General features: G+C 43.5%; 4 protein-coding genes across 5 annotated transcripts; 2 read left to right on the forward strand and 2 right to left on the reverse strand.

The window, feature by feature from the left end:
• Positions 1–29: 29 nt before the first annotated feature.
• Positions 30–11,346, forward strand: washc4 (WASH complex subunit 4). The gene is made up of 33 exons (XM_076037890.1): positions 30–188; positions 840–979; positions 1,074–1,127; positions 1,230–1,295; positions 1,647–1,692; positions 1,795–1,862; positions 1,956–2,038; positions 2,187–2,229; positions 2,338–2,441; positions 2,647–2,767; positions 2,961–3,084; positions 3,177–3,304; positions 3,393–3,553; positions 3,645–3,771; positions 3,885–4,010; positions 4,110–4,217; positions 4,690–4,836; positions 4,939–5,018; positions 5,397–5,502; positions 5,727–5,843; positions 5,941–6,109; positions 6,272–6,426; positions 6,513–6,587; positions 7,028–7,132; positions 7,264–7,398; positions 7,486–7,594; positions 7,696–7,762; positions 7,991–8,077; positions 8,709–8,856; positions 9,006–9,102; positions 9,302–9,498; positions 10,007–10,097; positions 10,385–11,346. The coding sequence occupies exons 1-33, from the start codon at positions 128–130 to the stop codon at positions 10,447–10,449; spliced, it is 3,510 nt and encodes a 1,169-aa protein (XP_075894005.1). The 5' UTR covers positions 30–127; the 3' UTR covers positions 10,450–11,346.
• Positions 11,347–12,382: 1,036 nt separating this feature from the next.
• Positions 12,383–17,968, reverse strand: cnot2 (CCR4-NOT transcription complex, subunit 2). 2 transcript variants are annotated; one of them, XM_076037892.1, is made up of 15 exons: positions 17,737–17,968; positions 16,806–16,931; positions 16,653–16,725; positions 16,387–16,534; positions 16,063–16,242; positions 15,848–15,927; positions 15,459–15,584; positions 15,142–15,275; positions 14,933–15,047; positions 14,560–14,716; positions 14,039–14,100; positions 13,885–13,934; positions 13,692–13,792; positions 13,452–13,596; positions 12,383–12,928 (listed from the first exon to the last, which is right to left on the reverse strand). In XM_076037892.1, the coding sequence occupies exons 1-15, from the start codon at positions 17,758–17,760 to the stop codon at positions 12,842–12,844; spliced, it is 1,608 nt and encodes a 535-aa protein (XP_075894007.1). In that variant the 5' UTR covers positions 17,761–17,968; the 3' UTR covers positions 12,383–12,841. The 2 variants fall into 2 exon arrangements, with proteins under 2 accessions (XP_075894007.1, XP_075894008.1); XM_076037893.1 differs by having other exon boundaries at positions 15,148–15,275; positions 17,737–17,967.
• A 1,293-nt stretch (positions 17,969–19,261) lies between these two features.
• lrrc10 (leucine rich repeat containing 10) lies at positions 19,262–21,825 on the forward strand. Its single transcript, XM_076037971.1, has 2 exons — positions 19,262–20,503; positions 20,754–21,825. Exon 2 carries the CDS (start codon positions 20,864–20,866, stop codon positions 21,686–21,688), a length of 825 nt encoding a protein of 274 aa, XP_075894086.1. The 5' UTR covers positions 19,262–20,503; positions 20,754–20,863; the 3' UTR covers positions 21,689–21,825.
• Positions 21,826–23,179: 1,354 nt separating this feature from the next.
• Positions 23,180–25,826, reverse strand: LOC142896499 (seipin-like). The gene has a single exon (XM_076038201.1). It carries the CDS (start codon positions 25,567–25,569, stop codon positions 24,295–24,297), a length of 1,275 nt encoding a protein of 424 aa, XP_075894316.1. The 5' UTR covers positions 25,570–25,826; the 3' UTR covers positions 23,180–24,294.
• Between the last annotated feature and the right edge of the window lie 360 nt (positions 25,827–26,186).

A 26,186-nucleotide genomic window follows, 5' to 3' on the forward strand; every position in this document is an offset into this window, starting at 1 on the left:
TAGTCTTCTCGACGGCACTCCATTTCCCGTGAGCACTTGCGAATGTTCTCAAAATCATGAGACCAAGCGCAGCACCGTGTTGCTACACTTGTTTGCAGCCGTGTTTTTAGTCACCTATGGTGCTAGAATGGCTGTGGAAACCATGGCTCATGACTGGGAGTTTGACCGCTTTGACGACGGTTCTCAAAGTGAGTATCACCCACACGACTGACGTGCGAGCATTAGGCGGTATTACCGTTCCGTTTAATGCTAGCCTGACTGCCAAGTGTTATACTATTCCGCTGGGCCGCGGCTAATTGCTGGCAGATAGTACCTGACAACGTTACACACCAACAAGTTTGTGTTATTCATTAGAACTGACTCGTTCTGTGTACTTTCTCCAATACCTTCTGTGGTATGAAGCCAGTTAGACTGAATGTCTGCCACTGGCGCTCGTTTTAACGTTGAAATGGGAGTGACTGACAGCAAAGTTTATAGTCATCATTGATCGACAGCTGATCCGTATGGCCGCTCCGTAGTGTTTTTTTTCTCGTCATTTTGACAGCGCCATATCACCATAGACAAGAAAAACAGCAGACTGCAACGTCTTCGTCAGAGGATTCTACGACGTTGCTGTAGATTATCAAGTGTTTGGGTCTGTTAGATGCAGCGCTAATACTCTTCTGTCGAGCACAAAGTAGAAATTTGTTCCAGTACTTTATGTCATGTGACTATTCCAGTCATACTTTTGTCTGAGGGCCTGCGTTCTCCCATCCAACCGCAAGCAACGATGTCTGTGTTTGAGGTTTGCTGCAGCGACTGTTTATCTGATGAAAAAAGATTTTGTTTTTCCCGCACAGAAATCCACACAGAGGTTCAGATCAAGAAGTACAGCAAGTTCCTTGAGGAGTACGTCTCCCAGCTGAAGGGCATTGAAGATGCTTTAGATGACTCCATAGGAGATGTGTGGGATTTTACTCTGGACCCCATCGCACTAAAGGTACCCCAAGATAGGTCACTCTGTATGAACCATACCATGTATTATTATTGCGCTATAATAAAACTTCTAATTGATGTCACAATGCTCTCCCTAGCTTCTTCCATACGAGCAGTCATCTGTACTGGAGTTAATCAAAACAGACAACAAGGTAAAGGGTACTATGTATTATGACTGCAGTTCTTACAAAAATGAAAAAACAAATTGGCTTTCCCCAGTATAACCGTGGACGTTGTTTTTGTTTTGTATTCAGGTTCTGAACAAAGTTATAACTGTCTATGCCGCTCTCTGTAGTGAAGTAAAGAAGCTCAAGTATGAGGTAAGCATAGTTCAACTCACATTAATTCTTTTTGTATTAAGTGATACATGTCTTAAATCTAAGTTGTTTTTTTTCTAAAACAAGCACATGCTTTTGTAAATCCAATCTTGTATTTCAGTGTTTATTTTCTTACATGGTAGCTTCTTATCTGCATTTGCTGGTGCATTGATCCGTATCTATGTCCGTCGATGCATTTTTTTTTGACCAGTGCACTTTAGTTTTTCTAAAGACGGGACTGTGCTGTCTGACCTTCTCTTACGAAATTATAAAAACACAGTGAAAGTGACTAAAAAAAACTATAGAATCTCTCTCTCAAAAAAAAAGCACCTTAAATTTATATATTTCTTGCAGGCAGAAACCAAATTCTACAATGGTTTATTGTACTATGGAGAAGGAGGTAAGTCTGAAGCAGCTCCCCGACACCAAAATATTTTACGTTTTTCATTTGATTTGTTTTTCATTTTAAATCAAAACAATTTTATATGCAATTTTGTAACAGTATCTGACACCAGCGTTGTTGAAGGGGAGTTACAAATACAGATGGGTAGATTCATCTCCTTCCTTCAGGTAGGCAATAACGTATACGTATGATTTCCCTGTGTTATCTTTTTTTTTTGTCTCTTTTGTAATTGTGTGAACAAAAATTTGTCCATTCAACAGGAGCTGTCGTGCTTTGTATCAAGATGTTATGAAGTGGTGGTCAGTATTGTTCAGCAGCTGGCTGCCCTCTACAATAGCAACAAGTAAGAAACATCCAATGAAAGAAGTTTTGTCTAAATTTAATAACCACGCTGACAGACTCAGAAGCTTCTGCACTAAATATACAGACCAAACTATGGGATGCCATGACATTTAAATGTTCTCTAAAACTTTCCCTTCGTCATGTTTTAGGACTGCAACTAAAATCATTGAATCTTCAGGCGTCCATTTCCAGGTGTGTTTTAACATTTAATACAAGTATTTTTAAATGCATTGATGGTGTGTCGTGTTCTCAACAAATGTAAACATTTTGCACCACTTTGATGTTGTGTTCTATCCACAGACGGTGTATGAGCATCTTGGAGAGTTGTTAGTGGTCCTGCTCACAATAGATGAAATAATGGAAAATCATGGCACGCTAAAAGAGCACTGGAAGATGTATAAAAGGTTAGCGCACTTACACTGACAACACATCATTTATGGACTTCTCAGGTTTGATGATTTCTTTGCATATGTGGGTTGTTCCTGACATCTGGTGAAAATTCCATGTCAGTTGAACCTTCAGAAATATAGCTAGAAAAATGTCGACGTGTTCAATACTGACAAAATGCAAAGGTCTCAAATTTGTTTGGACTGTATCCACTTAAAACAGGTTGCTGAAATCTGTCCACCATAATCCGGGGAAATTTTCGATTCCTGAGGAGAAGCTGAAACCATTTGAGAAGCTTCTTCTCAAGCTTGAGGGACAGCTTCTGGATGGCTCGGTGCTACAGGTAGGTCACCATCTTTCAATGCTGCTGCTGAAAATGTCAGCGTTTCTTTTTGTTTTGTATCTCTGTGCTAAACACTTCATCTTCCTCGCTGTGAATATCTAACATTCTTGACAGGTCGTTTCTTCTTTATGTCACATTCAATTTGGCAGTTCAACAAAAAACTACATGGTGTTTTCATCTCTGTAACTTTCAGGCATGTGTAGAGCAAAAGTTTGATGATCCTGGCGATGGAGTCGCCGTTTCCAAAAACACTGCCTTTGCTGAGGAGTTTACCCTCAACATACGCAATGTCTTCACCAATGTTGAGTCCAAAATTGGTCAGTGTTTTCAATTTGTATTTCTCAAGACGGAATGCTTTTACTTGTGCTTGACCCTTTCCTCATAAAGACGTTATCTCTTCTGTGTGCAGGTGAACCATCAGAGATTGACCAGAGGGATAAATATGCTGTCGTTTGTGCTCTGTATGCACTTCACTTTCATATCTTCAGAACTGTTGACAAAAAGTTCTACAAATCATTGCTCGACGTTTGCAAAAAGGTATTTTGCAATTTGTTTGTTTCTTTTACCTTGGTTTTCCACAAAATGTCACACATTGATTCTTTTTTTTGTCTGCTCAACCCTGTAGGTCCCAGCCATCACACTGACTGCAAGTATCGTCTGGTTTCCTGACAATTTCCTGCTCACAAAGATCCCAGCTGCTGCTAAGCTGATGGACAAGAAGAGCCTGCAGGGCATCAAAGCACAACGAGACACTTACCTGCAGCAGAGAGCACAGGCCCTGTCAAAGTCAGCAGTGCCCTGTGTCCTCACATCTTGCCTTCTGACAAAAAATAACTGTAGATTTTAGAACCTAAATGTTGCATTTGTCTCTTTTTAGGGATGTCCAGTCTTATTATGTTTTCGTAACTTCCTGGATGATGAAAATGGAGTCACTCTTGTCCAAGGAGCACAAAAGTGGCAAGTTGGCCGAGGACCTGAACAGTAGATGTAATGTGTTTTTGCAGGTAGATTGACCGCTTTACCTCCAAACGTTTGCTCAATCAAAATTGATTGTTTTTGACGATTAACATGGCAATTGGTAACTGAAGGTAGCGCCTGTGTTTTCTCTTGCTTCCAGGGTATCCTGTATGCATACAGCATCAGCACCATTATCAAAACCACCATGAACATGCACATGTCTATGCAGCGGCCCATGACCAAGACCTCTGTCAAAGCACTGTGTCGACTGGTGGAGTTGATCAAGGTGTGCGGTGACGGACGGACGGGTGGTGGGGGTTGCTTGTTGCTTGTTGCTTGTTGTCAGCAGCGTGAGGTCAACCTTGCTTTGTATGTCTACCTGCAGGCTGTCGAGCACATGTTTCACAGGCGATCCCTGGTCGTAGCAGACTCCGTTTCTCACATCACCCTGCAGCTGCAGTCGCAGGCCCTCAATGCCATTGGCAATGCCAAGGTAAAAGTAGAAGCATGTGCAAAAAACACCTCTAGTGTTTTGTCTAAGAGCAGAAACAATTTAAAGCCTGCTAATTGCCTACCAACACACGCCAAGTCTGATTGTAGTCTCAAGCTAATGATATTGATGACATCACCAAGTAGGAAAGTTTTCAAGTCAGTCCGTCCTTCTCAGTACAGAGTAAAACAATGTTGTTTTTTTTTCATGGACTAGAAATGTAAAGTAAACATGGATAAAATGTCAAAGTTCAGAGCCTTTAAAAAAAACAAAACTTCCCTTTAGCACTCCTTTGACTTTTGTCACACTGTTAAATCATCTTAAAAATCCTGCAACCGAGAATTGTTGTGACAGTGAAATTAATTCAACCCTGATGTCAAAGCTTAACGAATATTCAGAAGCAAAGAAGTGTGAGGCAGCAACTTTATAAACTTTATCTTGCATGAATAATGTGTATATTTTTTCCTCTGTAAAGAAAAGAGCGATCTCAGACAAGAAGTACAGTGAACAGCGGCTGGATGTCCTCTCATCATTGGTACTAGCAGAAAATGCCCTGAGTGGCCCCAGCACAAAGGAGCGCCGCCTGGTGGTGTCTCTGGCGCTGTGTGTCGGCACTCAACTGGTATGTGGCAACTTACACGCACAGGAAATGAGACAACGTTGATAATGTTTTTTTTTGATTTGCAGTCAGAAGTATTTTTTGAGATCAGCTGGTGTCTTGTAGAAAACCTTCAAAGATGAGGAGCTGCTGCCGCTACAGCTGGTGCTGAAGAAGTTGGACCTGATCAGTGAGCTGAGTGAGCGGTGAGACTCTTTTCTTCTTAACTCATAATTTTCAGAGTTTTCATTGACTTCAGAAAATATTCAGATCAAAGCTCAAATCTTCTTTTTTTTTTCTAAGACGTAAAGTGTGCAAACAAGAGGATTTCTTCATGAAAATTGTGCCAAATGCTGAGAATTGTGTGAAGTGTTTTGAAAAAGTGTATTTTTTAGAACTGCAATTGGAGTGTGTAGTTGGTTCATGTTGTGGTCATTGTGTCTCAAGTACCAGCATTTGTGTGTAATCAAATGAGAAAAACTGCCCTTGCTCAATATTTCTAACTACAACAGTTCGCTCATGCAGTTCCAGCATTGAATTTCTTGAACTTTCTATTTAATAGAATTTTCTGTTGTATTTATCAGGGTCAAGGTACAGTGTGACTGCAGTTTTCTGTACTGGCATCGAGCTGTATTTCCTATCTACCTGGATGATGTGTATGACAACGCAGTTGATGCCGCTCGAATACACGTAAGATGACTTCAAAGCGACGAGTTGACAGATATTGTAATAAGAGTTTTGGAATAGTTTACTCATCTAAGTTATTTTTTGGGAACTGTATTTGAATTGTAACGAATGTTTCATGACATTGATTATGTAAACCTACCACGGTATTGACAATCGTCTCCTTGCTCATAATTTGTTGTCGTGTCTGTGCTTCTCCACTGAACAACGCCTGTGATCGCTCGGAGCAGTACATGTTTAGTGCGTTGAGGGACAGCGTGCCCTTTATGTTGCACGCCAAGCACATGGAATCATGTGACCAGCTACTGCAGAGCTACGACAAAGAAATCATGGATGTGTTCAATGAGGTAAAACAAACAAATGCCCAGATTAATAAAATAAAGAAACACATAGCCCTGAAATGACGGTTATATTCTTCATTTTATTGTTTCTGGTGTTGAACAGCACCTGCTGGACAAGCTGTGTAAAGAGATTGAGAAAGACCTGCGCCTTTCTGTTCACACACACCTGAAGCTTGATGACCGGAACCCTTTCAAAGTTGGAATGAAAGACATGGCTCATTTTTTCTCCCTCAAACCCATTCGATTCTTCAACCGCTTCATCGATATCAAAGGTCAGACATGTTGCAATTGTTGCAGAATTAGTTCAAAGGTCAGATTTTTTTTTTTTAATGCAGATGTTTAGTTAATTATTCTTCGTTGTAAATTGAGCACTACTGCCCCCTGCTGGAACAGTTTGAGTTGACTTTACCCGTTTCCTCTTTTGGCTCTCACAGCCTGTGTGACTCACTACTTGGACAAGACATTCTACAACCTGACCACCGTTGCACTGCATGACTGGGCCACCTACAGCGAGATGAGGAACCTTGCCACGCAGCGCTATGGGCTGGCCATGACGGAGGCACACCTGCCCAGCCAGACTCTGGAGCAGGTCTTTGCTGCAACACCTCATCACCATGAAAAGAAAAGTAAGACACAAACCCGACTCATATTTTTCCATTTTTGTGTTTGCGTCAGGGTTTGGACGTCCTGGAGATCATGAGGAACATTCATGTGTTTGTCTCAAAATACCTTTACAACCTCAATAACCAGGTGAGCTTTGCTACTTCTGTTTCTGGGGCCTACATGGTGTTGAAAACCACGTTGTGGTCTGTTACCCCCAATTCACACTGGAAGTGTCTGCAGCGCATCGGCAGTGCGGGCACAGGAACCGCAGGAACCACAGGAACCGCACCCCCTCACCAAACGCATTTCCTAGCGGAGCGTCCAGCGAGGCGGCTCGATCGGTTCACGCGAGGATTGCTAGATCCCGCGACAACCCAGATAGTTTTGCGTGTATTAAAACAAAACAACAGCGAAACAAAACTCTCCTGCCCGTCCGAACTGTGTGTCAAGTATCACTGTGTGTAAAAAAAAAAAAAAAAAAAGACGCTTCTGAACTTTATGGGTCTGCTGCGGAGCCGCAACCACGCCGCAGACACTTTTGGTGTGAATTGGGGAGTTTATCGACAACACTTTGTGTTTTCCGACAGATCTTTATCGAGAAGGCAAGTAACAACAAGCATTTAAACACCATCAACATCAGACACATTGCCAACTCCATCCGAACACACGGCACAGGAATCATGAACACCACGGTGAGTCAGCATGCCAGGATTTGTGCTTTGTCTCGACGTTTGACCTCTTCCCGTCAAACGTCTGTTTGACCTCTTTCCGTGCGTCTTCATCACCTCATCCGTGAATCACCTCTTCTCCTTTGACACGACAGGTGAATTTCACCTACCAGTTCTTGCGCAAGAAGTTTTACATCTTCAGCCAGTTCATGTACGACGAACACATCAAGTCTCGGCTCATCAAGGACATCCGCTTCTTCAGGGAGACTAAAGACCAGTCGGATCAGAAGGTCGGCTGAGCTCTGAGCATCGTACTCTCAAGAATTCCACTTTCCTGCTCTCGCTGAGCCTTGCCTGCCCCCTTGTGTCCGTTCTAGTATCCATTTGAACGAGCAGAGAAGTTTAACCGCGGCATCAGGAAGTTGGGCATCACCCCGGAGGGACAGAGTTACCTGGACCAGTTCAGACAGCTTATCAGCCAGATTGGTAGGAGGAACCTACTGGAATTCACACTCTTGACGTTTTTGTCAAATAGACCAGAAAATGTCACATATTCAGCGTTAGAATGATCCCGTGTTTTGTCTCAGGAAACGCTATGGGCTACGTGCGCATGATCCGTTCTGGAGGACTGCACTGTTGTAGCAGTGCCATCAGGTATTTGAAACAAAGAAAAAAAAAACACACACACACACAAAGCAAAAATTGCAGCAACAACCAGTAAAAGGTTCGGACTCAATAAAGACATGACTTCTGTCAGACTCGTGAGCCCTGGCGCCCCAAATACAAACATCGTATTGGAAATTTTGTCTGGATTTCACCGGCACTTAAATATACACAGATTTTTACGCTTATGTGCTCCTGGTATTCAATGTGTCTCTGAAGGTTCGTTCCTGACCTGGAGGACATCGTCAACTTTGAGGAGCTGGTGAAAGAGGAGGGGCTGTCAGAGGAGACACAGAAAGCTGCCAGGTATTTGAGGAAGCTGCACTCTGCTCAGGTCGTACATTTAATATCAGACCTGTTATAGCACAAACTTGGCTGTTTTTGGTGGATGAGAGGTTCTTGAAGTCTTCTTCCGGCCCTGTTGAGTGTTACACACACACACACACACACTTTGCGAGCTCAGACCATGCTTTAATGAAACCAGAACACCTCAGCCACCTGCTAATTGACACCCTTCATGCTCTTCATACTCTGCACTAAAGCTGTAACTTGAGTGAAAAGCCTCAAGTCGAGTATTATTCGGAAAGATGCTTTTTAATATGGACCTTTTTTTAACTATTGTAATGTTTTTGACAGAGGAAATTTTCAAGTTTGTCAAAATACAGTTTAAACGTTCTTTTTTTTTTTAAATTCAAGTTCCTTAACGTGCATTTGTTAGTTTTTGTTGTTGCTGCTGTGTTTGATATATTTATTCAGTAAATCCAGGTTTTGTCAAAAAAAAATTTCTTGCTTGCAATCTAAGATCACACTCACTTCATCCCACCTTCAAACAGGGTGAAGATATCTCCAATGCATTTTTACTCCTGGTGCCAGACTTGAAAAGCTATGCAATTGTCACAGATAAGTGACCTCCAGTTTTCAAACGTTCTCTTTCCAGTGTTCTGGATTCGGTGTTGGGGGACCTGACCAGCAACTCGGCAGAAGGAACCGAGTACTTCAAGATGCTTGTTGATGTGTTTGCGCCTGAGTTTCGCAGCGCCAAGAACATGCACCTGAGAAACTTCTACATGATTGTACCTCCACTGGTCAGTGCCAAGATACCTGCTGCTTACCGCCGTCGTTGCCGTTTGTCTCTGCTTACCGTCACTTCCTGCCGCTGAATAAGGCTGTTCGCCATCTTTGGTCAACCAGCAGCGCTCAGTAATAAGCACAACAAATCCAATCTCTCCTATAGACGGTGAACTTTGTGGAGCACTCTATCAGCTGCAAGGAGAAACTCAACAAGAAAAACAAAACTGGAGCAGCCTTCACAGATGATGGCTTTGCTATGGGTTAGTGCATTTTACACTTAACATACACAGTAGGTTAAGTACACTGTGTGTGTGTGTGTGTGTGTGTGTGTGTGTGTGTGTGTGTGTGTGTGTGTGTGTGTGTGTGTGTGTGTGTGTGTGTGTGTGTGTGTGTGTGTGTGTCTCACCTTTATAACACCTTTGACCCCTGGCTTACGGCTTGCTTATCTTTCTATGGCAGGTGTGGCCTACATCCTGAAGCTGCTGGACCAGTACCTGGAGTTTGACTCCTTGCACTGGTTTCAGTCCGTCAGAGACAAGTACAAAAAAGACATGAACGCTGTGGTGAAGGAGCAGAACGTCCACTCTGCCAGCCAGGATGAGAAGTTGATGCAAACCATGAACCTCACTCAGAAGCGACTGGACCTCTACCTCCAGGTGCAGACCATTCGACTGAAGAGCGATGGCGCCATAGAAGGAATCAAGTGGTCACAAGTCTTTCTTCTTGGCAGTCTGTCTATGTATAATGCAAAATTAACTAGCTGGACGTTTAATGTAAAATTATGCTGGAGATAGTCCTAAAGCCGGTGGGTCACCTTTGTGTTACATCCAATACAGAGCTCTGCTGCAATACATTAGTGGTGTAACCTGCAGGCCAAGGTAGAGCAGCAGCTCTGATGGGCAGAGGAGGAGGTAGAGATTCACAAATGACAGAAATCGTGTGTTGCCCCTTTAACTGTGTTGTTGTTTGGTGCCAACTAGACATTTTTTCAGCTTAAAGTAATTTACCTCAGAAGTTTTGTCACAGAAAGATTGTATGGCTGATGATCCTCTGAGGCTCTTCATGTTCATGTGGACACTCCAACTTCATCATGTACTTCTTTTGTTATCTAATCTTGTATGCCTGCTCCCCGTGACCTCTGTGTCTCTTTCCTCTCTACTTCAGGAGTTTGAGCTGCTTTACTTCTCGTTGAGCAGCGCTCGAATCTTTTTCAGGGCAGACAAGACTGCGGCTGAGGAGACTCAGGAAAAGAAAGGTAAAAGGTCAAGGGGGTCATGGTGGTGGTCAACGTAGTTCTTGAATGATTCAAATCTACCGCCGCACACACTCTATTATCAGTAGCTGCGTTTCCATGACTGTTTTTCACAAAATAAAAGCCATATTTCTAAAATTGTACAATTGCAATTTGCAGATGTTTCCATTGAATGGTGTGAAGCGCATAAGCCTTACGCCGGATGGTGTTTTACAAGAGCGAACCCTGATCATTGAGTGTGATGTGCACTCATCTCTATCCTCTGACCGTATTCTAAATTCCACCAACAGATGCAGCTGACAAGGTGGAAGGGCCCTCAGATGGCTCCACCCCCACTGGCCCTGCCTCAAAGTGACCCCTAATCGTGAGGCCGCGACCAGGAGGCTGAAAAATGAGAGGAGGTGGTGCGGAGAGATTTTCTGTGGCGCACTGATCTGAACTCGCCCCCTGTCCAAGAAAAAGCATTTGAAAGCCTCCTGTTCACCTCCTGGGTCGTCTTCATGAGACCGAGAATGTAAAGTGGATGTGCCACCGCAGGAAGCACGCGTTTCCATTCGACAGAAACTTCAGCGCAACATTCCATTCAGCTTGAAAGTGTAGCATTTACTCAGAGGCCTGCGATATGACAGAGTTCCCCTGACATGTTGAGTGTGAGGTAGCGCAAGTTAGCCAAGCAGCTTTTTGATACTTTACACTAGGTGTGGATGAGGCGGCGTATTTTTCTACAGCAGCGGTCGTCACGCGTGCGACGGATAATTAGAGACAAATTGGCTTCAGTTGCTTTTTGTTTTTATTTGCTACGTCTACATTTGCCAAACCTGACCTTCTCTCGTCCATGGCCTTTAATTGTGGCTCTGCTCTGAAATCCACAGTAGACCAGCAGCAGAACAACAACTCTTCAGAATGTTTGTGGTGAGAAATCATGTTAGCGAACCTCATTCCTCTTAGGTCTTGTGTGATTGAAGGTGCCTTTTTTAACAACGCAGATGATCCAGGAATATATCTAAACACACAAGATGACTGATATGTTAGGGTTCTTCAGAATTTTATAGCCCCTGCCGCCATGGAATTGTATTGTTTTACCTCATGATTTCTTTTTCTTTCTTTTTCTTTCTTTGCCCATCAACATGTGACACATGGTTTGTCCTGCATTTAACATGCTCTTTAGTCTGAAGACTAATTGAACTCATGCACTTTCAACGGAATTCTTGCAAATTCATAATAAAAGTGTTTTAAGTAAAACTTTGATAAATTGTATTGATATTTTATGTATATAATGTTATTTTCACTGTGATGACACTAAAATAGAAATTGAAATGGTGACAGAAAAAAACTTTAGGACTTTCTTTTCTTTTTAAATAAAAAAGGAATAAACACAGGTTCAGGAAAGCCTTTTCTGCTTTAATACAAAGAACAGAAGCTCTTACTTGAGAAAATACAAGATTGGTCGGAATTTTTTTTTCTCCTAAAATTTCGTTTATTTCCATTTCCTATGAAATGCTGCCATACGCTGCTGTTCAAACAGCTCCAATTTAAACACATCCCCCTTTTTTTTAACATCAGACTTGAGGGATGATCTTGGTAGCTACGTTTACTGTTTGAGAATCAGGCCTTTCCTTGTCTACATTTTAGTTTTGTCATGTTCTGATGTAAGTGCCCATAGTGTCATGTGACACCCAGTCCAGCAGATACAGAAATGTCCTATTACATCCACATATTGCATCCATGCTCACCTCATAAAAACGAGGTAAAAGGCAGGGCAAAGTTTCTTTCAAAATAGATGTCATATATATATATATATATATATGTACATATATATATATATAGCAATCATATATACACATCTGTAAATACATATACTTATTAATGTGATGCAAAGAAACAAAAATGTACACATTTCTTACAAAATTGTAACAAAAACTGGAAAGTGTTTTTGTGTTGCTCTGGCAGCAACGTGGTGCAGCCGTTTCGCCTCTTTGATAATTTGCCCGCGTTTGTGAAAACCAGCAGTCTCTCACATTTGTGTTCACATTCAGCTGGCACAGACGTCAGAGATATGGGTGAAGAGTACGCACAGGACAGAAATAGGCTGGTGGTGCAAATACAGACAGAATAGATGCAAATTCAGCAGGGAGAAATAGGGCCAAGAGAAGAAAAAAAAAAGGGGAAGAGGGAGTGCACGCCCCCCACTCCCCGGCCTAAGAAAGGAGAAAAAAATAATAATAATATATATATATATATATATATCATCAGTCATCAGGGAGTGTTCGCATAAAAATAAGCGCAAACAAATTTTGTGTTCTTTTATTACTAAATATAGTGCAACAATAAACATTGCATTTCTTTCACCCTTTACTTGCATCAGAGGATGTTAAAATTTGCTTCTCTTGGCTTTTTATATCACAAGTAAACCATCCTACCATCTGAATGTAAAAAGGCTTCAGATTCAAGAGACGTAAACATAACACAGACCCTGCGCAAAACAAAAAGTAGAATAACAACAAGAGGAACTCGGAGAATAAAATCAGAAGTGTCGGTGCTGTCGGGCTGCGTGGAACTTCTTGGAAAGGCGAGGTGGGGGAGAAAGGGGCGGGCAGTGTTGATGGTGTGGCGACGGCTCCCTGCAGCCAAAGAGCCGAATCCTTGAGGAATTAAAAAAAAAAACAAGCTGTGCAAACCACAGCGCCCCCTCCTGGATGATGGCGTTAACGCGCAGGGACAGCTGCAGCCCTGGGACTGGTCGGGCCTTAGAAGGCCTGCTGGGCTGGGTTGTAGTTGAACGTTGTTGGCACGTGTGGCCTCTCTTCCAGCTTGTCATACTCCAGGTGAAACTCCTGCACACAAGCAGGCCGATGGCGACAACAGCGCAGTTAGTTTTTGTGCACCAAAGTCAAAGACGAGCTGTCTTTGTGGATTTAACCGGGTCACTCATCACTAGCTGCGTTTCCACGGCGCTAGAATTGCGCAAAACCTAAATATGGCCAAACATAATGCGCCATTTTCACTGGTCAGTGAACTGGTCACGTGACCCCGTACGTCACGTCCGCTCACATGTAAATGCGAAAAAAATGTTTTTCAATGACACTTTTGCGATACACCTCCGTATGGATCCATCTGAAAGGCCTCCTCATGAGAGCGTCAAAACATTTTAGCCATATTTGAGAGGCTTTTCCAAGTTGAGGTGTTTCCATGACCAGTTTTTTTACTGCAATATTTAGGTTTTGCGCAATCCTGGGGGTCACGGAAACGCAGCTAGTTGTGCTTGCCAGTGAAGCCTCTATTGCATCAGCTTTATCTTCTAAGCTTTGAGCAAGAATATTGTCTAAAAAAAATGGAAGTGGAAGGACAGAATGTTACCTTGGCTACTTTCCTCCAGTTAAGACAATCAAAGAAGTAGTAGGTGCCCCTCTCATAGGCGTTAGTTTTCAGTGTGGGTTCCATGCCAGGTGCCCTGGTTATCCAGACGCGCTCCTCTTTGTGATACCGCCAGTCCCGGTTAAAGCTAGAGGGGGAGAGAGAGAGCGAGTTTTAAGCTGCAAGCTCTGGAGAGTTATCACAAATAAATATAGAGCAAAATGCAGGTGTGTTTCCACTCACAGCTCTACCGCAGCCAGAAGCTGGAGGAGGTCTCCACCGTTCATGTAGTACAGGTAGAACAACAGATCCTCGCCATATCGGGCCAGTTTAATAGCAGCCAGCTGTAGGAGGGGAGGCAGCAAACAATGACCCGCCTGCGCCGCTTCAACACCGCTTATCATGGAGCAGATGTGATGATGATAATAACCATTACCTTGTCTCGTATGTGGATGTTTGTCAAGTATTCAGAGGGAACGTGGAAGTCTGAAAAGGCCATAAAAATGAGAATGAAAAAATCAATACGGGCTGCAAAATGACCTTTATAAAGATTTTTCCTTCCAGCAGTTTGCACTCCCAATTTCTCTTACCGATGTCTTGAGGTCGACAGGGCGATGAGGCCCAAGGAGAGGCAAACTTGGGGTACAAGTTTCTGTCGTTAAAGAAAACAAGTCAGTGGCCAGTACTTTAGTGTTGTAAAGTTTGTGACGTTATTATCCTGGCATCTTAAGTCGAATAGAATACATTTTTGGCTAAAAGCCCCGCAGTGAAGGCGAATGACTCCTGGTCTGCATGCGCTGCTCATGTCAGACCTTCCGTTAACATCAAAGCTCTATATTCTTTTAGCAGCTTAAACTACCAGTAACAAATCTGCTCTACTTGAATATGACAGACAAGACATCCACTGAGTCAATTTCTGGGTTTACACTCCTGTTTCCAAACCCAAACTCTCTTTTTCAGAAGATGGAAACAGGAGAGCAACTCAACAAAACATCAGCTTCAAAGTGAAACACAGCTAAATCTCTGCGATAACGTAATCATCTGTGCTCGTTCTGCGTCCCGACCACTGTCATATGGCGAGCACTGATTCATGAACCCTGCGGTGACCTACTCTGGTGAGTTTAAGTTGAGTCCCAGTGTGGTGAGGTCACTTCCCAGAGCCAGATGAACCATGCCTGGGTCCGTCTCTGCCGCCCGGATGAACGTCAGCAGTCCGATCATGCCAAATTGGTCCGTCACCATTCCTGAGGGAATGTTTGTCACCCGTCCTGTAACAACAGCGGCGGCAGGACAAGTCAGAGTGGGACAAACACACAAACTGAAAATCATTATTTTTAGCCGCAAACGGCCGACGACAACATGCACTGTGCTCCGTTAGACAATGGAGCCTAAGGTAGAGAGCTCGACAGCCTCACCCATGTTGTGTCATTCAGTGGGGATGTCTTCCTGGAATTGAAGTGGTATTATTGGCTGAGATGTCTCACCATCAGGTAGCACCTGGATGCCTTTCTTCTGGTTGTTGTTCTGCGCCGAGGTCTTGTCTCCTGGGAACTTGGGCCCATCTGCGCTCGATGTGCTCTTGCTTGTCGAGTTCAAGTTCTGCACAAAGAAAAATATCCCACTGTGTGAGCACTTTCTCTGATGGAGATACCTCGCCAGAGACACGCACTGAAAGCACGCTGCAGTGACTCACGCTTACAGCTTTGCTTTCTTCATTATTCGTCAACGTGGTATCCTTATAGTTTGGGCCGGGTAGTGCAGGGAAGTCCTCGTTATGGATCGAGAAATCCTGCGTCTGCTCAGTCGACGGCTTCGTCACCATGCCAACTTGATGATGAACACAGTGATGAGATAATTACATAAATGCAGTCAGCAATAAATTGTGCTCAAGTTTCCCCTCAAGTGTGGAGGAACTTGAGACCTGTAGATGACAAGTTGATGTTCTACCTCGGCCCCGAACAGCGTTTTGCTCGGGTACGATGAGATTTTTTCACCAGACTAATGGCCTACCATAAGGAGCTCGTCCAGCCAGTGGGTTGAGCACCGGTGTCGGATTTCCGGTCCCTTCTCTTCGACTCCTGTCTGCCAACGCGGGGAAGTCCGATAAATCCAGTCCTGTTACATTTTCACTTCCATCTGAAGCAACATGAAGGTCAGACAATGAAAGCCATCCGTTTCATTATATGAATTATCAATAATAATAATAATAATGATAGTAGGAATTGGGATTTAAACTGTTGTAGTCACACTCCTGTCTATTTCACACCACTGACTGATTCAACAGTGCTCCGTCCATAGATTTCCCCAGAAGTTGTCGTTTAATCTACAAAATGTGCACCAATAGTGTCGATCCTTCCAACGGATCGGTCTTAAACAGAACAGAAAGAACAGAGACTGACCTGTGCCGTTGAAGATGTTGCTTGATAATGAACTATTCATGCCAAAAGCCTGATTACGGTTCATTCCAAATCCAGACATGCTGCAGAGATTAAAGTGGAGTAGAAGGTTAACTTTCGGACTTTGCGTCAGCGCATGATACCGGCGCAAAAATACGGATCTTTCCAGTGTTTCAATGAAGCAAAGACAAGTAGTAATTCTTGGAGAACTCCTCTACCTGTTTATTGTGAAGGGCTGCCGTGCTGGTTGTTGTTTGGGCATGCAAATGATACTGGGTGAGCTGCGGTTGGGGCTGCCCAGACCCGAGCTGCCCATGCTGTTGGTCCTACCACTCATTCCGATGCCCTGACCGACCTGAGAGTGATTCAGCATGTTTCTGTTCAATGGCAAAGTCCCCCTGTTTAAAAAAAAAAACAACAACAAAAAATATAGTCAGGTCCAGGGGAATTAAATTGGCAATGGAACAACACACTACAATGTTCATTCTCAGGTGTTTCCTGTCATTAACCACATGTAAATGAGTCAGTTGGAAAACAGTCACCTGCTTGGTGATGGAGGGGTGTGGAGGGACATGGTGGGAATTCCTGTTGTAGGGGTGATATGGCTGGCCAGCTGCGTGCCCTGTGTGAGATTTCGGTTTAACTGAGGTGTGCTGTTCCCCATGCCTCGTACAGAGAAGCCAAGTGCACCTGCAGTGACAGAACGCAAAGACAGACAACGGTTAGTACTTTTTTCACTCAAACTGCGGAGAGTAAAAAACAAAACAAAAACAGTTGCGTGTGCATGACTCAATGTTCGTATTCTTACTTTGGGGACCGTACAAACTTGCACCAAGTTGCGACAGCTGCCCAGATGATGATGGCGAGGGAGATGACAGTATCTGCAGGAAAGAGCAATTACAGTCAGGACAAGTTCCAAAAACATGACTTGGTGGGCAGATGTGAGGGGGACTACACTCACGTCTTTGTCCGACCGATGTGGGAACATCGACGGCTGGTTGTAGTACATGCTTTCATCAGTGAAGTCGTTGTCGACCACCTCGAACTCGACAAATTTCTTCCTTGCACCAAACATGCCTTTCGTCACCTGAGGAGAAAACAACACGGTTGGTAAAGAGGATAAAATGAAAAGGTTTTGCTCCAATATTTTGTGGGTTTTGGGAATGCATACAAAAACCCCAACTTTGTTCTACATGTTCTCTTTCCATTACCACAATGATGCAACTTAAATCTGTAGTTTCATCAATGTAAGGTGTACAAATTCTAAGTGAACAAAACCACTTGCTGCCGTCCGTCTGTTGCGTTACACACTGACAGCAGAGCTAAACTTAGCCTAAACTTGTAGGTAAGACTATTAGCGCCACCTGAGACAGGAAGAGAGACCTAAAGTGACACTGTATGGATAAGCAGCAGCAGGAGTACCAACATGCCATGTAGCCAACAACATAGCCGCTGACGTTAGCAGGCTACGACAAGTGCTCTGAGCCAATCTGTCTTAGCTCGGCTAGCGGGCTACATTAGCACAAAGCTACAAACCGAAGCTGTACCACAACCTTTCAAGTACCCCCCACTGAACACCTTTGGTGTCGCCACACAAAAAAGTTGAAATAAAAGTTAGCATTTGGACTTATTATGCCTCCGTACATCCACTGTCAACTGACAGTTTTCGGGGCTGAGTGCTCTCGCGTTTGCTCTATTAGCAGCCAGTAGCAGCAGCTGCTGCTGCCAGAGCAACAGCGACAGTATCCCGCAGCTTGACGTTAGAGTGGCGGTGTGTCAAAATGACGACCAAAAAACAGAGGAGAAAATAGCTCGTGTCGACACATCAGTCTTGCTCCCTAACCACCCAGTAACACACACATGGGGGGGAAAAAACCGTTCAATATCCTCACCGCATCAATTTCCCTTCTGTTCATTAGATCCAAGATGGCTGTGTATTCTGAATCGAAAGACGGATAGCCTCTACCCTCTGACCTTACAACCGGCTGACAACTTCCGTACACAAAAGTAAGTCAGACGCACAAGACGCAGAAAAAGAAAAAAAAAATCACAGTGCTTAAAAAATGTGTGAGTGCGCTCCTGAAGGCTTCGGTCAACCTCTTCCAACGCATGCGGTATCAGTGACACTAGGCTCGGATAAAAAAGGGGGGCTCTCCTAAAAGTCACTAAATGACGTCACAGTCTATTTGCATAATACATTTTTTTTTGTCAGGGGTGTGGTGGTGGGGTAATAAAAGGTAGCCTAAAGTCAGTACAGTTACACCTATATATATTTCTGCTGAGTTGATTCTTGTTCAATTAAAGCAATTGATAATTGGAAATGACTAAGATAAAACAGCAGCTTTGTACTGTACAGCGACACATTGCAGTTGTCAAAATGAGCTTATTGACCCTGCACGATTTGTGAATACATATTTCACCGGAAAAGAGTTTTAATGGCTCATGCTTGAAAACGCACAATCCAATCCACAGCCTTAGACTGATGCAGATCTGCTGTGGCTCCTCCAGGAACACACACACACACACACACACACAGCGATCTGAGATCCAATCAATAGGTAGCTTGAATGATGTGACTCACTCTTTTGTGCCAGACTCTTAAGAGACCAACAATTTTACTCTGTGGGCACAGTCTGCTCTGTTAAATTGAAATGAGTATAGCCAAGATGTGTCTGCACAAGCACAAAAGGCCTGATTGTAAATATGAGCAACCAGCAGTGATTAACCTGCAGCTCATACACAATCAATTCATTCTATATACATGTAAGTCTTAGCTGAAGGATTTGTACTCAGACTCCGGGCACAGACGACAGGTGGTAGCAGAGTTTTAATCAGGAAATCAATCCTAAACAGGTTGACTGGAGAAGCAGGCAGAGAAGAGAAGAGGATGATGAACCAGGATTTAGAGGAAAGAGGCAGCACAGTTGAGGCATGGCCGTAGCTGAACTCAGGATAAATGCTAATTATTTTTTGACAATTTAAGAGGTCAGTTGCATCCAAGAATGTTTTTTTTTTTTTCATTGTGCGTGATTAATTGTCGACCTGCTGGCGGCGGATGTGTTGCAGATGATGAACTGATTCATGCCAGGTGAGCAGGCAGAGCCGACCTAATTAGTGGGATCCTGGAGAAGGGATGCAGACAGAGACACTGACAGACAGGGGGAGACATACAGGAACATAAGGGGAAATGGAAAGACACAAGAAGCAGAAGGGTTTGAAAGATGATGCTGTTTATTCTCAACACCCAAATGTAGGCCTGGAAGTAAATGGCAGCTCTGGTAGTCCGCACTGTTTTTAATGCTTTAGTTTAGACACTGCTGTTGCCATCAGGCAGACGATACGGGACGATCAAATCAAGATCCAACCGCAATAACCACCCTCGATGCCACAAAAAACAATCCACAACACATGGACACAGTAACGAGATTGTACAATCAAAATGGTCCGAATGATCAATTCAGCATGAAGATCAAAGGCGGTCGGTGTAAAAACAAAGTTTTACACATCGATGTCTTGAATTTTATTTCCATCATTAATCACGCAAGGTTGAATTTGCAAGATACACGTTCTAATCCAATGCATTTAATTGTACTACCACGTTAAGTAGCCATTGTATTTTTCTATAACTGAATCACAGAAATCTATAGCATGAACATGCCTTGTGAGGCAGTCGCACATGTTTGTGTTCTCATCCTGGCTGGAACTGCTGCCTGTTAGAAGCACCAGGGTAGATAAGGATGAAGGACAAGTGCTAAAAGCAATCTGTCGCTGAGTGAAAACAGACAAGGGGGAAACCTTACGATAAGTGAAATGAAATTCTTTCACAGTTTTATCGTGCTAGAAAATAGCTCTAATAAAGGAATGCGAGATAACATTGGCAAATTGTGCCCACAGCAGTCTGAGTTGACAACCCCTTTGCCCAGGTTGGTAGTCAGATTGAACCACCAGCAAATGATAAATTGGAAACAATGATCCACTTTCAAAGCACATTCCTACAGGAAAGAACACTGGGCACCCTGAATATGGACAACTTGTAAATAAAAGCATTACTAAATGTATGAATTTAGGTCACTGTAAATTCCTACATTTGCCCACTCACAAAAATACAGTTTATTGTAATATCTAATGCATTTTATGTACACCTCAGATATTTACTAAGATGTCAAATGATTTCACTTCCATTTCCTGCCCCCACCCCCTCGTGTTTTTAAGAGAATTATCAATCCACTATAATAAATTAAGGGGAGAACAAGCAAACATTTATCATTGCACCACTACAAATTCTTAGACAAATTTGACTTATGTATTATATTTTTGGTGAACCTGTAGATGACCTTTTTTATTTTTATCCCAAATCGCTCCTTATGCTTATCCATTACACCCTGCCCCTTCCTGTGTGTGTCTCTCTCCCACCTCTGTCATCACGATGAGGAGAAAGGGGAAGTCATGAGGCACAGGGAGGAGAGAGGAGCCGGTGGTTGCTATCACTATGAAAACCAGAGCAAAGCTCAGACACGGAGCCCCCAAGGGATAGTAAAAGGACTGCACCAGGGAATATCAGCTTGGAGACTTCAGCTTCAGCCCATTAAAAGGGATCAACAAATGGCTAACTGTAAAAGAGGCAGAGAGTCATGTACGAGAACAGGATAACCTGGGAAAGTAGGTATAATTTTCAATTCTTTCCCGAATTGTGTTTGGTTAGTTTTCCAATGTTTTGTTGCCATTAGTGAGGTTTATTTGAGCTGCTAAAAAAAATTATAAGACTTTGGCACTGTAAAAACTTTTGATTTTATATAACGTAAAATCGAGCTGCCCAAATGTGTAACTTGCTGATACAGTACTGAAAAGACTGATATTTGTGTTACAACCTTGCTTTTGTTTTCACATATCCACCTAATAAAAAATCCAGGGCTGTGGAGTGAAAACATTAATGGGATGCCATTAACTTGAGGCAGCCAACAGCCTCCATCAGTGCCACCCTCATTTGGCTTGTGGTGTGTGCCTGCGGCCGAGAGAAAGATGGGCAACGCAATACGAGGCATCATTGCCTTTATTCCGGCGGAACGCTGCCAGCGCTTCCTGGTCGGGGACCTGAAGGAGATGCCACTTGATCGGACCTTGGACCTGAGTGGCCGGCAGCTGCGTCGCCTACCTGTCGCTGCCTGCGTCTTTGGCGAGCTGGTGAAGCTCTACCTGAGCGACAACAACCTGAGCAGTTTACCAGCTGAACTGCAGGGCCTGAAGAAGCTGCAGCTGCTGGCCCTGGATTTTAACTGCTTCGAGGAGCTCCCCGCTGCTGTTTGCAGGTTGCCCCAGCTCAACATTCTGTACCTGGGCAACAACAGACTGTGCCACCTCCCCAGAGAACTAAAAGAGCTCAAGGAACTCAACACCCTGTGGCTGGAGACTAATTGCTTCACTGTTTTCCCCGAAGTGGTTTGTGAGCTTCCCAATCTAAAGACCCTGCACTTGGGTTACAACCAGATACAGAGTTTACCCCGAGAGCTCAGCGTGCTGGAGGAGCTGAGGAGCATCTGGCTCGCAGGGAACCAGCTCTCGGAGTTTCCAGTCGTGTTGCTGGAAATGCAGCTATTGGCTGTCATCGACGTGGACCGAAACAAAATACGCCGCTTCCCGGGCCTGTCTCACATGGAGGGTTTGAAGCTTATCATCTACGACCACAACCCCTGCGTCAATGCCCCTTCAGTGGGGGAGGGGGTCAAGAGAGTTGGGCGCTGGGCAGATTGTTCTGACAATGAGACAGAAGACAGCAGTTCTAAAGCTGCGAGTGAGACCAAGGTTGAAATTATGGAAGCGCAACATGAGGAGGAGCCAAATGTTTAGGGTCAAGGAACAACCCTGACATGAACCGCAGGGAGGGCTCCAAGGGTTCAAGTGGAGCTTTCAGTCTATATATGGTATTGACAGTAACATAGGCTGTTTTGTATGCATGTTCTTTCTGAAGTGTTTAAAATAAAAGTTTCGTGCCGCTTTTGATCGTCTTTTGTTTTTCATTTTGAGAATGATTTTGTGCCATATTTGGCCAACTGCTTCTGAATTCCGGAGTCTGATTTCTCTTCAGACCAGCTCTGCGTACATTACTAGGTCATTCACCAGAATTGTGTAGTATTAAATTAACTATTTCTTTTTTTTCTACGGAATAAATGTTAGTATCCTGTTAGGACAGTAGTGATTTATGTATCCAAATGAACATACATGCTCAGGGCAACCTTGAAGCCAGTAGGTCGTCAGTAGGCAATAAATTGATTGAAATAAATACAAAGCATAACTCGGATCCAATGTAACACTGCAGAGATAAAGAAAAAAAAGCATGAGTTTTAAGCTCTATTGTTTAAGCAACGTGTGAGAGAAAATCTATACCTGCAGGAGCTAAATACAGGGAGGATTTTAATCCCAGTGATAAATGTTTGAAGTCAATTAGCACCCCTTTTTCAGCCCAATGCATAATTCATCTAACAGACTGGGTACATTTGCTGGCTGGCTGGCTTTGAAGAAAGACTGCAAATGGCCTTGATATCTTCACCGCAGTTCTGATCTCAAACTGATCATAAGTGCTTCTTCCCAATCACCCAGTTCCAGGAAAATGTTGTGCTCACAGGACTACATATCTTTGAGCATCACTTAAAGACCTTTCTGAGCGGATGTATGAAATCTGATTTTATTAGCTTCATACCAGCCACTTCATGGACAAACTGCTGCTAAGAGTTTTGAGAACACAGAGCTACTGTATTGTGTCCTAGTTGAACAAACCCTTCACTGTGAGTGTTCTAGACATCACTGACACTATTAAGACTCCTGCAAAGACTATTTATTTATTCTAGGGCCAATGACAGAGAAGAGCTTGTGAATTCAGTCACACTAAATCAGGACTTTCGGGTTTGATAGTCACAAGGGTCCTGATGATATTTGAGGTTCCAGGAAGAGTCAAAGTCGAGTTCCTAGAACATCACTCCTGCTAAATGATTTGTTCTGTCTGATCAGAAACACAACACTTTGATTTTCAAGTTGATGTGAAAAAAAAATCGAGATACATTTTGTGTGATCGCTCAGTTTTACCAAGTAATTAAAAAAATAAAATTTAACTGCTCATATTTAAAATCACATTTTCTTCAGTAACATTCATTTTTAGTGTTTATAGAAAGTTGGCTTTTACTGACATTCACTTCTGAATGTTGTGAGTGTAATCTCACATGCTATAGTATCTATTTTTTACATTAAGTGAATTATTTTGCTGGTGTGAACAGATTATGAATAAGTAAGATGCTTTATAATTTAACAGGACAAAAAACAACAACAACAAAAAACAAAAAGAAAACTTTTTAAGTTTGTGTTTTAATACATGAACAGTGCCTATATGTGACATAGGCATCAAAGAAGGAAAACTCTGCAACATTAAAACAAGCATGACAAACACTGAAAGAAGTATTACGCAGACAGACTAAATCTTTGGTGCAAATTAAACATTAGCACAACATCCAAAAAAAAACCACCTAGAAACTTTCCCTAATACCGTGTTTTGGTAAAGTGAATGCCAAGTACAAATGGTACCTGCATCGACATCACTTAAGCCTTCGCAATTGGCATCATTTCTTTTTTAAAAGTAACTTACTTATCCTTTATGTGCTTTGCTTTTTTTTCCTTTGCTAAATAGAACCACGATAAATAAGGAGACATTAAACCCTTGGTGCTTTGTTGTAAACACAATAAATAATATATCTTTTTTAACTATAAAGTGAGGAACTCGCTGTAACAGGAAACAGAAGACAAAAAATGTGCTGTTGAATCTCTACACTGTGAAAGCAGAGAATAATGTGCCACAGCTGCGAATTCGCCATCAGCCAGAGGGGAAGACCGCTGGCAAAATGAATAAGTGCCTGAAGTCCCGGAAGGCAGAAGCATTGCGCACTTTTAGAATGAAACAACAACAAGAAGAAACAAGAATAAACATAATGTTCAGATCAGAGCTGAGCCATATTCAAAGCAGATGATGTCTAGAGTGTTGGTCATAAGAGTAATTGTGGACATATTTAGAGCAGGACTTGCTGCAAACTTGCCATGATACGCTACACTGAACAACACTGAAGAGTTATAAAAAGGGGTGTGTTAAATTCCTACTGCAACTGCCAAATTCTCATGAGCATCACTGTCAGGTGAGTCAGAGCTGGAATGAATTTCTTACTGCTGTGATCACAGATTCTCAGCCGGATCTTTAGAAAATCAACAAGGCGTCAGAATGACGTAAGGGTTAATGTTGTAAAGACAAAATAATAGCTGGTTTAGTACTGCAATTCAAGACAAAACATTCTCATGCACATATCAATATTAGAGTAGACTTCAGTGGGTTATACGGCATCTGTTGAAAGCTAGCGTAATGGACTGTAACATTAATAATACACTTTTGGTACTTCTCCTGTGTGCAGTTACACAGTTTACAAGCTCATACACGGTCCAGGTCTCTGACGGAGTGAGGTCTCCCCCTGCTGCGGCAGCTGGCATTCATCTGGCTCGATGGTGCCGTTAGTTTCCTCTGGGCTCACAGACTCCTGAGACCCTCCCTCAGTGTTACCCACTACGTCGGGTTCAGAGGCCTCCGGGACACCCGGGGGCTCTTTAGGAGATGACCCAGGTGCTGCGTCACTTTCTAGGCAAGTGGGCGACTCCGTCACGGGTCCAATTACTTGAGGAGAATCTACTTCTTTTTTCGAGTTCTCCCTCTCCATGCGCTTGCGGGCTTCCTCTTTCCTCTGCGTGATGCGGGTGTTGTCTCCCATCATAACTTTGACTCTCACTTGGTCCGGAGGCCAGAGGCCGCCCCATATGAACTGCAGGTAGCTGAACAGCACGATGACAATGAGGAAGGCAAAGTTGGCCGCCACTCCGATCACGGCAGAAGTCAGCGGGAAGTTGAACAGAAAATATCTTATGCCGGTAAAGTACGCGTGGATGCGGAGCTGTGCAGAGTAGACCTGCACTCGTTTGGACTGGATCTGAATGACTGCACCTATGGTGGGCTTGTAGGAATTTGTCTTGTAGTCAGAGAAGAGCTCGATCTCTATGAGCTGTTTTTGCTCGGCCATCCCGGCCAGAAGGAGGGGAGAAAACACCAACGTGCTGATGGTCTGCAGGAGACTGGAACGGTAGTGCAGCATCGTAGATCGTCCCACAGACGAAACGGTCTCCCCGCCTTTGGTGTAAGATGACATCTTGACCATAAACATACCGAGCTGCTCATTCACAGCAGACTCTGGCATTTCCAACTCCAAGGATATGCGATAGGGCTGACTGTGGGCCATCACCTGGGTCCTCTCGTTCTTCATGAAAGAGATGTTGGCGGTGGGGAAGGAGCAAAGCGTCGACTCTGAGGAGTCACAGTCGGCGGTGTAGTAGAAGTGCACGGGGGTGGAGAAGCTCACGGTGGGCATGTAGGAGTAGTAAAAGCTCCCGTAGAGGAAAATAGACACCCAGAGCAGAAGGACAAGGACGCACAGCAGGACAGCAGCCTGAAACAGTGTGCGCTGCGCTTTGAGAAGCGTCACGGCGGCCACATCGTGCAGCCAGTGCAGCATCAGCCCCATCGAGCTCCTCATCGTGTCAGATCCGCCGGAATGCGCCGTCCCTCGGAGCCTGCTTCGGCCAGCCGGTCCTTCTGGCCGCCCCGCTGTCTGCTGCCACTGTGGGACGCGCTCTTTATGTTCATCCGACATGAATGGGTGGGTGTCTCCAGTCCCAAACTGTGAAATTGCTTATCTTCGCCCCGCCATGTCTCACGACAGTCTTTTCAGCCAGTTCACATCCTCATTTTACTCTTCTTCCGTCCGTCCGAATCCAAGACTAAGTTCAACAGCTACGAAACTGTCCGACATACGCTAGGGAAGTACCAGTGACCTGCGGAGTTCTATCACCGACGCCTAATCTCGTTAGCATGTCAGTGTGGTTGCGATCTTGCGGCACAAAAACATGACCTCATGAACCGGAAGTTGATGTGCATTTTCATTGCGGTAGCTAGTTGTCCAACAAACACGTCGATTTGATTTGTTTGGTGGTACTACAGAAATATAACAATACCACATATCCACACAATTAAAAGGGGGGAAAAAAGACAAACGATTAATGACTTTTCATGTACAAGAAATTACCTATACCGCCGCTGGTCGTAAGGGAAAACCAAGAAAAATGTCAATTGCATTCATTTAGTGTCGTATTGAAGTTGGTTTAATTCAGATTATCATTCATCCAGAGGAAGAAAAAAAAAACCCATTAGATTCACTTCACTAAATATTTACATCATCATGGCTTCTAACTATCAATGTAATGTGAATAT

The sequence above is a fragment of the Nelusetta ayraudi genome, unplaced genomic scaffold (genome assembly GCF_046127955.1).
Source record: "Nelusetta ayraudi isolate G7.1 ecotype Tasmania unplaced genomic scaffold, CSIRO-AGI_Nayr_v1 ptg000053l, whole genome shotgun sequence".
Taxonomy (NCBI): domain Eukaryota; kingdom Metazoa; phylum Chordata; class Actinopteri; order Tetraodontiformes; family Monacanthidae; genus Nelusetta; species Nelusetta ayraudi.